Source organism: Culex quinquefasciatus, chromosome 3 (genome assembly GCF_015732765.1).
Source record: "Culex quinquefasciatus strain JHB chromosome 3, VPISU_Cqui_1.0_pri_paternal, whole genome shotgun sequence".
Lineage (NCBI taxonomy): Eukaryota > Metazoa > Arthropoda > Insecta > Diptera > Culicidae > Culex > Culex quinquefasciatus.
Genome location: NC_051863.1, coordinates 189374875 through 189388209, shown reverse-complemented (window position 1 = coordinate 189388209; position 13335 = coordinate 189374875). Strand labels below are relative to the sequence as shown.

The 13335-nt window shown below is 35.0% G+C and overlaps 2 protein-coding genes across 2 annotated transcripts in view; one reads left to right on the top strand and one right to left on the bottom strand.

Moving 5' to 3' along the window:
- The window catches only part of LOC6034096 (transcription factor SPT20 homolog), a 197911-nt gene that overhangs the window by 24447 nt on the left and 160129 nt on the right, over positions 1 to 13335 (bottom strand). The window lies entirely within an intron of this gene.
- The window catches only part of LOC6034095, an 8638-nt gene continuing 3426 nt past the window's right edge, over positions 8124 to 13335 (top strand). Inside the window, exons 1-3 of the mRNA XM_001844411.2 lie at positions 8124 to 8460; positions 8708 to 8799; positions 10780 to 10924. Coding sequence (XP_001844463.1) covers positions 8301 to 8460; positions 8708 to 8799; positions 10780 to 10924 — 397 coding nt within the window. The 5' untranslated portion in view covers positions 8124 to 8300. The remainder of the gene's footprint in view (positions 8461 to 8707; positions 8800 to 10779; positions 10925 to 13335) is intronic.

Here is a 13335-nt window from a genome sequence, read left to right as displayed (position 1 = left end):
TTTTTGGGCTACATTGTGTCTGAGGTGCTGGCCCGGAACAGTGGCCACGGTGGTCCGGAACGGTGGAAGAAGAACCTGCTCGAGATTGGTGAGTGGCAGCGCGGTTATCGAAAGGAGGATTTTTAAAAATGCTCACATCTTGTTTCAGTTGTTTTCAGCTGCATATTTTCGATCGTGAGCCATCTTTATCGTGTGTTTGGACGCCAACGGCAACTGCAGGAGCAAAGGTTGGCCGGTTATCGGAGCATTTCCAGCAGCCAGGAGCACATTGCGATGTGAATGAGTGCGGGATTGGGGCCGTGAGTGTTTGCGGGATGTTGGATGAGCGTGTGATAATTTATTGATATAGTTTAATAATAATACAAACAATTAAATAAAATTTAATAAACTAGCAATTCACGTTTAGGTGATTCTCGGTTGCCTACCCAAAGGCGCATTTCAACTATTCAACAACAGATGGCGACCTAATTGCGCCAATCATTTTCAAAATTCCATTTTCATCGCAACTTAACATCACAGAAATGAAAAACGTCTTATCACACCCCACAGTCAATAAACAATTCAAGTGATTTGTGTATGCTCAATCGTTGTTCACGGTTGTATACAGAACCGTGCAGCTTGTAATGTGATTATTCTTTTCCATGTTGTGTGTGTCTCGTTCGTTCCCTCGCTCCTTTTTGGACATTTTAACAGATAGTTCTCAGGGGAGACTTAAATTTGTCGCGGCAACAGATTGCAGGTATTGATTGAAATTTATTGGAGCGAGCTTTTGGAGCTATGGAAGCTGATTTTTTACATTACAAGAGAAGACAAATTTATAAAATAGTTTTTCATTATTTTTTTAAATCAATTAAATGTATGATGTACACTCAATCCCCGATTGGTTTGACACCAAACGGTTGTCAAACGAACGGGGTTACTTTTTAGTTTGACACCCCTTTTACACGGAGTTCACAAAAACTACCAAACGCTTGTTTTGATAGTGTGCATGAGCGCCGTGTAAAAAGTGACAGTTCGTCACTTTTTAGTTTGACTTTTAGCAACCAACGGGGTAAAAACTAAAAAACCGGGGGTTGAGTGTAGCTGGAGAAAAATGTCGTAAGTCAATTCTTAATGTTTTCCTAGCGTGAGGAAATTTCCTTTGAATCGGCTCTACTAGGTGTATTTTATAGCAAATGTTTTTACAATCCAAAATTTATTTTACGGATTTGCTCATAAGATTGATATCCATCTATGATAAATTTCATTTTAGTTCTGAATCGGTATCATCTTCTAAGATTTTATAATTTTATCTAAGTAATAAAATCTTTTCAGACTGTACTACTGTCCTACCAGGGTGACAATAAAAGTTTTCCAATTTATTTTATCCAATATTATTCAACATGATTCGGGAAGACTTCTCTCATGATTTCTATTTGGGTAATTCTCCGCCAATTCAAACGAAATCGGAAAAAGTCACCCGACTTTTATCGATTTGCGTGATCTGAGCTCCATTGTTCCATTTCTCCATTTTTATCTCGTGACGGAGGGGCGGCACGACCCCTTCCAATTTTGATCATTCGAAAAAAGACAAGAGTTTTTAAATAATTTGCAGCCTGAAATCGTAATGTTATGGGAAATTGATTTTAAATGACTTTTATTTAAAATAAGACGAGCGATTTGATGGCATACTCAGAATTCATGGTTTTTACCGAAAAAATCCAAAAATGGTTTTAAAATTTCTGCCATTTTTGTAACTCGACTGTTAATTTTTTTGGCACATGTCATTTTAAGGAAGAATTAATGTTCATTTTAAATCTGCAACAATCCAGAAGGGTCGTTTTATGTTTGAAACAAATTTTCTCATTTTAAAATTTCGTGTTTTTTCGTAACTTTGCAGGGTAATTTCTTAGGGTGTAACAATGTTCTACAAAGTTGGAGAGCAGATAATTACAAAAAAGGTGATGTATAAACATAAAATGGTTGTGTATAACTACAGTCATCCCACATATTCGAAACACCCAGAAATTCTGAACACTTTTGTGATAATTGGTCAATAGCATGCAAAATGTAGCTTTTCTGGCGACCCTACTCTTCTGAAAATGTTGATAAATCTAAAGATACTCCTTGATTTTTGTTTCAATAATACATAAAACTTATAACCTGGAAACTAATTCTTGCTGTCCTTAGTGTAAAAGAGGCCAAAGAATTCATGACACTTTGAGCGGATTTCAATAATCCTATTTAACAAAGTTTTCATAATTATAGTGTATTAATTTTTGAAACTTTTCATAATTTGTTTAAATTTATTGGTATTTCGAACGCTTCACTGCTAAGTTCTGTATGATTCCATACCATTTTGTTTGCATTTGTTTCGATTTTTCCTTCACCCTATTGAAGTTTACGATATCTTTTTTGACCATTTTGGTTACTTTTGCCCTTTTTAATTACAATTTTTCAAACTTGTTTAATTATTTAAATCATAGCCCAAAAAAATCGAGTCTATAGTGTACTATTGTTAGTTTGGAATAATTTGTCAGTTATCTATTTCACAGAACGACGGTCTAATTATATGGATCTCTTGGATTCAAAATAGAACTACGTAAATTCCCAAAATAAAATAACTCTTTTTGGTGTACCCAAAAATGCACTGAGTAGGTAATGGGTGGGTGAGGCAATGCATTGCCTATTGACATTAATGAATTTCATTCATTTGTGCTAATGGGCAGTGCAAACAGTGTGATTGATAGGTGCGTGTAGTGGTTTCTTGAAACATAGAAGCATAGAACGTTGTTGACGATATAAATAATTATGGAGGAAAGTCCGATGATTTTTTTTATTATTTTTGTCTTGATAAATTTAATTATTTTTTTTACGATATAAATATATAACTTGGATTATGTCACATTCAATTTTGTTGTTGTGTTGTTGTTGTGTTAGTACTGTTTTTTCTCAGTTCAGTATCCGTATTTGGATTATAGTCTGAATAGGGGTTTTTGAAACACTTATTAGCTTCAATTTTTCTCATCAATCTCATTATACTTATGTTGTTGTTCTAATAGGTTATCTACAACCACTTAGCTTAGAACCTCTATGTAAAGTAAACTAGATAAGTTACTAAGGAAAGTACGTAACATAAGGCCTTTATCCACAATCAATTTAGAAAACATGCTGGACTGATATATGTTACTATGCAGTTGTTTGTTTAAATTCAGTATGGAAACGTCAACTTACCGTAGATTTTAAAATTTTACAATCCATACGTCAAGTTTCTAATTTGATTTTTTTTCCATAGTAGAAGATCAGATTCATACCCCGAGTAGGCCGCGCGTAATCGGCTCCCCTCCTACTAACATTTACACACAAGATCACTCTCAGCTGTAAGAAAAATGTAATTACAAAAGCCGGCTTGGTCCTAACCAGGTCCCAGTGCCGAAAAGGACCTAATAAAAATAATTTTATGAAAAAAAAGATCAGATTCATTAACACTGATTCAAATTCCTAAGCTAAGTCAATTTTCTAAGCTAAGTGGGGGAAATATACCCATTTTAAGCCTAATAAGCGGTCGTGTTTGAATGATGCTGGATATTCGGGAGTGTTCCTTGAAATTTCCTAAAACCAAGTACACCAACGAGTAGAGCAACTTTTTGTGAACATTTCTGTTTATTTTCACTTTTATGAAAAGTTATGCTATTTCTTTTTACAAGCATTTAAAAAAAAATATTTCCCAAATGCATTCTAATCAGTCGAGTGCATTGGGCCACGCCCATTTTTCTATTTTCAGCTTAGTGCTGCCAAAATTGTTGAAATTTTAAGCGGACACTCACGAAAAGTAGCATTTATAGAGAAAATTTCCTGGCATCACTGGCTCACTCCAACAGGCGCTGCACCAGCATGTTGATGGTGTTGGTGGCCACCCTTTGTTCTTTATTTGCCTTCGCTTCTCGCTCGGTTTTCTTCAGCCTTCGATTGGAATGGGTAGTCAAAATTGAAACGTCAAAAGACTTAGCGTGTTTGTTTTTTGGATGGCGCTTGCTTATTATTTACATGTTTCGGGATTATTTTTCATGTGATTGACTAAAGAATGTGAAAAAGAACATGTTGGCGGTAGTTGGAAGCAATTTTATATCTTAAGCGCTTTGAAATCGTTAGCACAAGTAAAAAGATATTGATGGTGACTTTCGTTAAGCAGTTAACCTCCCATCTTGCGTGTGGATGTGTGTGCCACCAAAATGATGAGAAATGGTCTCGTAAAATACAAATTATGATCAAAAGTGCATTAAATTTGATCTTTTTGGCCAGTAAATGGCATAAATTTGCGTGCTTACTCGAGGCGGTGCCGTTGCTGATAAGTTTATATCCAAAATAGTATTTTTGGAGCTTTAATCGAGCATCAAACTCTTCATATGACGAAGATAGGTGTTTAATTACAAAGGGTATATTTCCCCTGGTTGTAGATAGACCATGAGCCGGTTCAAACAGACAAATTGAAAAATACATTAATTATCCTAAAATAGTAATTTCAAATAAAAATTAGATATTTGTTTGTTTCATTGGATGCTTTTAATTCCATTACTCAGATTGTTGACTTCCGCAAATATTGACTTAAGCGTATTTGCAAAGTTTGTTTTGCACAGCCATTTACCAGCTGGTAATGAACTGATGAGTGTTTCATAAGTTCAGCTGAATAAAAAAAAACAAACAAAACAAAACAAAAACAATTCTCATTACCACCCGTAAATTGAGCTGAAACTGATCCAAACCTTCCATCAGACGAGCAAATGTTTGCCAACACTCCCACCAACATCCACCCACACCAGTTTGACCTTGCTACTCCTCTCCCACCCAAACCCAGCAGATTTTTCTCCCTGCTATCCGCCACACAATAAGCAATCTGGCCGGTTGGCTGGTTTGCTGGCACGCAAAACGCACATACTTCCCACCAACCACTTCAGTCAGCCAGATTTCGTACTGTTTACTCATGACCGTGACTTTGAGACTGATGCTTGATAAGTTGACCCTTTTTTTGTGTTAGGCTGATTATGTTGTTTAATGGACAAAGGCAATTTACATCAGCTGATTGTAATTTAGAATTGAGTAAATAATTAAGGAATATTGAGACTAATAAAAGAAGTTCTCTAAAAAATCCAAAACAAAAAAGATTTCTGAGCATTTTTTTTGGCAATTGTTGTTTCCTCTAATGAATGTCTGTGTATGTTGGACATCTTTGCATTTTTTTATTAGATGGTAACGTTCAGGTGTTCGTGTAAAGCTTCTCGTGCCTGACTTGAATTTGTTCTTTTCACACGTTTCAAAGATTGCCTCTTCTGCAAGTTCTGCTAAAATGCTTAAGGTACACAAGTGTACGTTACTAATCAACACCTGAGTGTGTGTGTGTATGTGGTGTTCTCTATGCGTACCATGCTCAAAGTGCTGAAGTAACTGCACTCTATGAAGTTCTATGAAACCTTCTGGTGGCCCCTGGGCAAGCCCCCTTAAGCTTGAGTTGATGATCGGTACTTATGCTCGGGGTAATGCCTCCGCAGCATGGCATTTCAACACCAACCACAACAACAACATTTGCCAAGAGTTGCAGTTTGGTTAGCGGCTCGTCCATGTTTGGCAGTCATTTTCAGCAAGTCTGCCAGCGAAGAAATTGCTTTGGCAAAATATGGTGACATTTTAAAACGGTCTTGAGTTTGAAATAATTGGTTTTAAACCTTTTGAATAGCGTTGAATCTTTTTTTATTTCAGATCTTGGATGCGTTTAAGTCAGTTTTGCTTAATTTGTCTATACTTTTTCGATATTTTTAGCATGTCTGTATAATAATGAGTAACTCTACAATTTCATAAGAGCTAAACTTATATTTTTCTACGCAAGTAACCAAAATAAGAAATCTTTTTTTAGTGTACCCAGAAATAAACTGAGGATAATTTATTTTGAATCCATACAACCAGCCACTTGCACAATTGCTAAAAGTTATTTCAATAATTGCATTGCCTTCTGACGACAGTAAATGTCATTGACCTAATCGGTAGGGCCACCAACGCGACCGATAGGTGCGATCAACATTGTGTGTGGGAGTTTCTAGAAAGAATAGAATAGTTATGTCGCGATTTGTAACAATCTATAAACAGAAAATTCCGGAAAAGAAATGGTTCAAAATAATAACAGAGAACGGTACGGTAGTAACAGATTTTATATTTTGATCATGTAAATAATTTCTTTCGTTTTTAATTTTGCCTTTGTTTTTAAACTGATGATTGATTTGATTTTTTTGTTTGGTACCTATTCGATATTCATAAGTGCGATAATTGTTAACTTTTATTTTCATCAAAAGTACTTTTTAAACATTTATACCAAGTGCAACGGTTTTAAAGGACTTAACAACAGAACAGAATTTTTCAAAAAAGATTTTTGAAAAAGTGATGAATTTAAAAAAAATCGGTGTGTTAACCCGCAAAACTCAATTGTGTTGTTTTGAAATATATTTTTTAGAAAAAATGCTTGATTCTAGCAATGCACGAGTTATTACAATCGTCCGAATGGTTATTATCATGTAAAATTAGCTGAACTATTCGAAGAAATACATTCAAAAGCACACGATTGAGTTTTAGGGGTCAAAACTACGAAAAACTGACCTAAAATTCATCACCTTTTCAAAAAAAATAAATTCTTGTAAGATTCTGATAACTCGTGAAAAAATCATACAAACCCCTTATGTTCATATAAAATCAGTTTTGTGTTACACTCTAAAAATAAGCCTGCAGAGTTAGCACAACACGTAATTTAAAATGAGAAATTTTGTTATATATAGAAAATGACCCTTCTGGGTTATTTCAGGGAAATTTAATGTACATTAAATTTCCCGCAAAATGGCATGTCTTACGATTTTCGACAGTTCAGTGACGGGAAATGGCAGTGGGTTTAAAACTATTTTTTTAACTTTTTTATGAAATTAACGTTTTTTACGGAATATTGAGTACGCCATCAAATCGAGGGTCCAGTTATTATTTTACAATAAAGTCCCTTTGACACCAAATTTCTATCCCAAAATCTCAAATATATTCTTGAAAAGCAGATTATCAAAAAAATCCCTAATCGTGAAACACCCTAATTTTCAATCATGCTAAAAGTTACCTTTTTGCAATAACTATTCTGGAGACACCAAAGCTCAAAGGCTTCACTGTTTTTCGGAAAATTAATTTTCCACCTGATTTTGGGATGTGGACCACTGCGCAATAGAATTTCCGCAGGAAAATTTGTAATTTACCTTTTTTGATTTCTTTTAATTGTAAAGTTTTTAATCCCAAAAACAAATAAAAAAGTTCAAATTTGCAAAATACGTTTAAAATAAGCGTGACAACACAAACAATTATTACTGATATGATTTATCAGTAAAGAGTAAAGAGTAAAGAGTAAAGAGTAAAGAGTAAAGAGTAAAGAGTAAAGAGTAAAGAGTAAAGAGTAAAGAGTAAAGAGTAAAGAGTAAAGAGTAAAGAGTAAAGAGTAAAGAGTAAAGAGTAAAGAGTAAAGAGTAAAGAGTAAAGAGTAAAGAGTAAAGAGTAAAGAGTAAAGAGTAAAGAGTAAAGAGTAAAGAGTAAAGAGTAAAGAGTAAAGAGTAAAGAGTAAAGAGTAAAGAGTAAAGAGTAAAGAGTAAAGAGTAAAGAGTAAAGAGTAAAGAGTAAAGAGTAAAGAGTAAAGAGTAAAGAGTAAAGAGTAAAGAGTAAAGAGTAAAGAGTAAAGAGTAAAGAGTAAAGAGTAAAGAGTAAAGAGTAAAGAGTAAAGAGTAAAGAGTAAAGAGTAAAGAGTAAAGAGTAAAGAGTCAAGAGTCAAGAGTAAAGAGTAAAGAGTAAAGAGTAAAGAGTAAAGAGTAAAGAGTAAAGAGTAAAGAGTAAAGAGTAAAGAGTAAAGAGTAAACAGAAAGAACTGATTTCCAAATCATCCTTTTTTTTCAAATAAACCTCTCATGTAGCATACCGCGCTTCCAATTCCACCAACATTACCACACCGCCACCCCAAACACCACCATAATCTGCTCGACTCCAACATAAACACGTCACAGCACGCTCTCTTTTCGAGCAGTTTCTCGATCGCTCGTTGAGCTGCCATCATTTCAGGTAGTACAACCCTCAGTCGCAGCACGTCGGTCGTACGCATCGCACAGGCCACGTCAAGTTCGCGCGAATCTCAAAGTTTCTACACCCAAAACAGGCGTACGCGCGCTCGTGTGTGAGAGAGGAAGAGAGAGAGAGAGGGAGGAAGAGAAAACGGTGCCAAATCGTTGTCTGCGAATCTTTCCGGTCTCGGGCTCGGAACCATGTCGGAGGCGGCCATCATGAACCGGATCTTCCGGTACTTTATGAAGTTCCACGGGTTCTTCATCGCGTTCTGTACCATCTTCTTCACGTCGGTGATCATCGTGACCTCGTTCACGGGGCGCGATCTGCACGAGGAACCGTTCATCATCGAGGAGGAATGTGAGTGATCGCGGGAGGGGGATAAGTGATTCTCTTATCGGGGAGAGTGATAACGATCATGAGTGATCGCGAATGATCTGTGAAGATTGTTTTGTGTTCAGTGTTGATGAAAACAAGAGATTTTATCACTTCTAGAGGATCAATACGTGATCATCTTCTGGTGATGAAATTTCAACTGTGAATGTGTTCTCATGATTTTTTTCATCGTTTTGTTCTTCGTCACCAACGATCGACATGTCATGCACAGATGAGGCAGTGCAGCGGTACCCGATCTTGATCCAGGTAGAATCGGCACTGTGGTTGTGTGCATCTGTGATACTAGCCGTCGGTTTATACAAGGTAAGCAAAAGAGAGAGAAAGAGAAACACACAACCCGGCATGCGAATTTGTAACGGGACAAACGACCAGCTGGCATTGATTGGTTGATGCAGTAAGTGTGGCAGTAGAGGCATAAAAAAGATTAGTTGAATATCGCAACGCTGCATTATTCGACTAACTGACGTAAACGACTTCCAGACTCTTCAGAATGAAAGCGCACTTACCACTGTTTAAATTTTTTGAAGATTATAAAAGAGTTTCAAACTCATATTTAACTAAGAAACAGCTTAAACAAGATTGACGAAAAGATAGCTTTGAAATCCTAGAAGACACAATGGGAGCACAAGGCGGAACAGACCATCTTTTCAAAACATTCCGAGTGTAAACAAATATTGGCGCAGGTTTTTTTTTCGCTTGCGGGAAGTGGTTTTTGCTGAGCTAGAGTTCTTTTGCAACAACAACAGACACAACCGCTTAAAGCACTGACTGACGAGGTATTTCGAAGTTACCCAGAATAAAAACATGAAACGAGTAATTGATTGAAGTTAGTGGAAATGCTTAGTTATTATACTGCAACATTTTTTTTTGTATTAACGTTGTTCACTAAGAGACTTTGATTAATAATTCTGTTTTTTAAATTATTCTGCCAAATTTACCAAATTTGGTAAATTATAATAAAACAAATCAAAAAGTGAAGCAAAAATATATTTTTTTAAATAAGAAAAGTTTAGAAAATATCATAACTTCATTTTAAACAACATGTTTTTTTATAGTGAAAGTATGAAAACACCAGCTTTTAACAATTGTTTGCTAATAAAAATATTAATTTCGAGTTTTAACAGGCTTATACAAAATTTTATCTGAAGTTTTTGTCTCTCCCCTTCAACATCAACATTTTTTCCGGAGTTATAATTGTGTCAGGAAAAAAAATGAATTTCTGAAAATTTTAAAATGATTTAATAAATGAGTAGTTATTGAAAATATTAAAAAGTATTTGTTAATAAATTTTCTTCAATTTTTCACCAATAATCCTTGTCACTTTTTTTCCAAAGATTAATTTTGATAATTTCGGTGAGTTGTGTGTTCATTCTTCTAATAAACCGGATAAGAAATGAATCTGTTTAGACATTTTTTGAATATTTTTCCATTTTCTATTTCAGAACATTACAAGTTTCGGTGTGGTTTTGCTGAATACCTTATTTTATATTAAAGCAGTTGCTTCTATTTTTTACTTAAAAATTAGGTTTAATTTTTTTTGTAAGTTTCTAAGTTTATCTGGTAAAATACAATATTTCTCGGGAAGAACTTAATTTAATACTTAGCTCGCTGCAAATAGTTGAGAATTGATATTCAGGCATATTCATGAAAATAGATTGATAGGATGCTTTGAAGGTTCTTAATTTTTCAAATTAAATTTAGAGATTTGAGTGCCAATTCAAAATAGGTAATTAAATATGTAGATGAATGACAAATGATTAGGTCTGTGCTGTTGTATTGCAATGAGTCTATTTCGTTAGGTGAAATGTACCAATTTGACGTTTTAATTTTGTTTGTATTCAAATTGAAATCATATTAAACGACTGAGAAATTGCTTGAAACTTTGCACCAATGACCGTGACTCGATGCGAAGAGATGTTCCACTGTTCTAAATAAAAAATAATCAAAATGAAAACTTTTCCAGCGATTTATCTCTGCACGCAACCACAAATCGCTAATCAGCGCAAATTTTCCCACCCTAAACACTTTCGTGTGACTCTAATTAGAATACAATTAGCATCACAATGAGATCGCTCGCACCGTCGAATGCCGTTTGACGATCGTTTCGTTGAAACCAAACCCAACTCGAACCAAGAGAAAACTCACGTGTTAAGCCGGCAAATCAACCAACCGAGCCTCAGCTGACCTAGAAAAAAAAACTAAACAAAACTGACGAACCATTTTCCCTTCACGAATCTAAGACTTCATTTTTTTGTCTCTTTCGCTTTCTGTGAAAACTTTCAGGAGAACAAATCCTACCTCACCCCGTTCATGGCGCTGTTCATCATCGACGGGGCCGTCGTGATCGTCCAGGAGGTTGTCAACCTGTGCACCGGACGGGGTTCAGAGCTGGCCAACATCGAGCCCCGCCAGCTGTTTGTCATGATACGTAAGTTGATATTTTTTTGTGTCTAAATGTTTGTTTCTAGAATATTTAAAATGTTAATGGAAAGTATTTCGAATCAATTCAAATAGTGTTTAAGTAGAAATAAAAATATCTGAGCTAAGTAGTGCCTGTCCCATGTTTGTGGGATGTTATTGTACCTCCCACAATTGTGGAACACCTGAATTTAACTGACATTTTCACAAATAAGTTATCAAACCATTCATAAAACATTACTTAGCATGAGTTTTATTGGTTTCAGTTTGTGAAGTCATTATTTTGTAGAAAATATGTACTGCTTGAGAGAGAAAAAAAGTTTGTTTACATCCGTAAGGAAAAAGTGTTCCGAATGTGTGGATTACAAGGGTCAATGTTTTTCTTTAAAAACTTGATATAAAACTTAAAAATGTAGAGCCGGTTTATACACCAATCGCAAGATTGCAAGAAAAGCTTTCACATGCAGGTAAAAACAAATCATTATATTCAATTACCGATTTTCTATGATTTTTCAAACACTGGCCGATCTGTGAACTGTTCTGAATATGTGGGATGACTGTACCGAATTTTTGAGCTCGAATTAACGGTTAGCTTATGGTGTCGCTAGTCAGCAGTTTGTCCGAAAGTCCTAACCTAACAAAGTCACGTGTAAAAGTCGTCAAGGCCAAAGTCTCCAATTTTGTAGTCGCTAGTCAGCAATGTCAGGAATAACCTATAAATCCATCAAAACCTCAAAGTTGTCAATTGTAAGTAGTCAAAGGTTAAGGAAGGGAGAGATGTAGTGTTTTCGGATGGTATAAAAGTATTGCCGTCAGTAGGTAGTAGAATTGTAATTATTATGGCATCAGTCTAGATGCTCACAAATGAACAATTGTCGTTCCCTTTCGCCTTCCGAAAGTCGTCCGGAACAGACTTCCTAAGTCGGTCTTAATAAAGTGTTGAACAGAAGTCTAACGCGTGTTTCCATAACCTCAAATCACAACACTTCATTCATGTTTATCTGACACCATGTACATTAGGGTGGTCCAAATCCGGGCTTTCTCGGGGCTACCCTCTGAAATTATAAGTTATAAGCTTCTGAAAATGACAATTTTTGCGCGGTCGGCTGAAAATACGGGTTAATTATTTTGGCCAAGGAACCCCCAGAAAAATGTTGCGCCTGGTCGGAGAACTCTTTTTTGGTTTATCAATAAATGCTTGAATTACCTTTACAAAAAAAAATCCGTAAATTGCAAATTCAACAAAAGTTTAAATTTGTCATAAAATTTACGAGCAGCTCTTTACAAAATAAGCCGATTCAATGATTTCTGATATTTTATGATTTTACTTTAAAAAGTTTTTTTGACCATAGAACCCATTTTTCATCATTAGTTACAAAACCCGTATTAGTATTTTAAAATAAAATAATTTTTACTGCAACTTCTAAACAAATGTGTCATCACGAAAGTCATTTGATGAAGAATTAATTCATCTTCGGTGCATTGAAACTTTGTGGTAAGTGCTATTAAAAAACATATCATGAATGAAATGTTCACGTTTTGTCTCTTCAAAACATAAAAATATGATCGATGGGGGTAAATGCTGTGACTTTTGTGAAGTTGCCAATTTTTTATGATTACACGTTTAAAAATTGTCCGCACAGCCTACCGGTGTTTGCCCAGACATCAAACGATCAGAAAACTTTTATGTAGTCTTTTGCAGCTCGATGATGACAGCCCACGTGTTCCATTTAGCGTTGATGGATGAAATCGTGAGTCGATCGCGAATACGAACACTTATGCGAGTATCTAGAAAAAAAGAAAAACGATTTCCGCAGAAATCTCTGATGCAGTCGATAGATGATCTCTCCAGTTTTCGGTGCACCCAACACTACTGAATCGCTTCTGACGCCATTTTCCTCCCGACGCCTCATGTTTTCATCAATTATTTACAAAGTGCTGAAGATGATTTACATTTCCTGTTAGCCTGAACGCTGCAGTCAATGTCCGAACAATTAAATAAAAGGACATGAGTTTACAAAATGTGAAATAAACTTGAATATTGTTGTAGCACGGAAGGCAATGCTAATAATTTTTTTTATTGCCTTAAATTTCTAGTAATATTTTTTATAAATATCACTGTTTTGATTTAACATTCGATAGACTCAAGAATTATTCGCTAATTTCAATGTATTCATAAAAACGAATCAGATTTAGAGCCATAGATTTCGAATGACACAGTAAATATTTTAAAATTCGATGAAAATAGTTATAGACGGTTTTGTATGTTCTTTAAATTGGTTTGCTTATACATATCTGATGATATTTCTATTATTTCACTTATTACATGTTATGCAGCTTTTCATCTCTGTTTTATTTTTTATATTGTATTTTTCCAACATCAAATATATAATATATATATATATATATATATATGTTTTA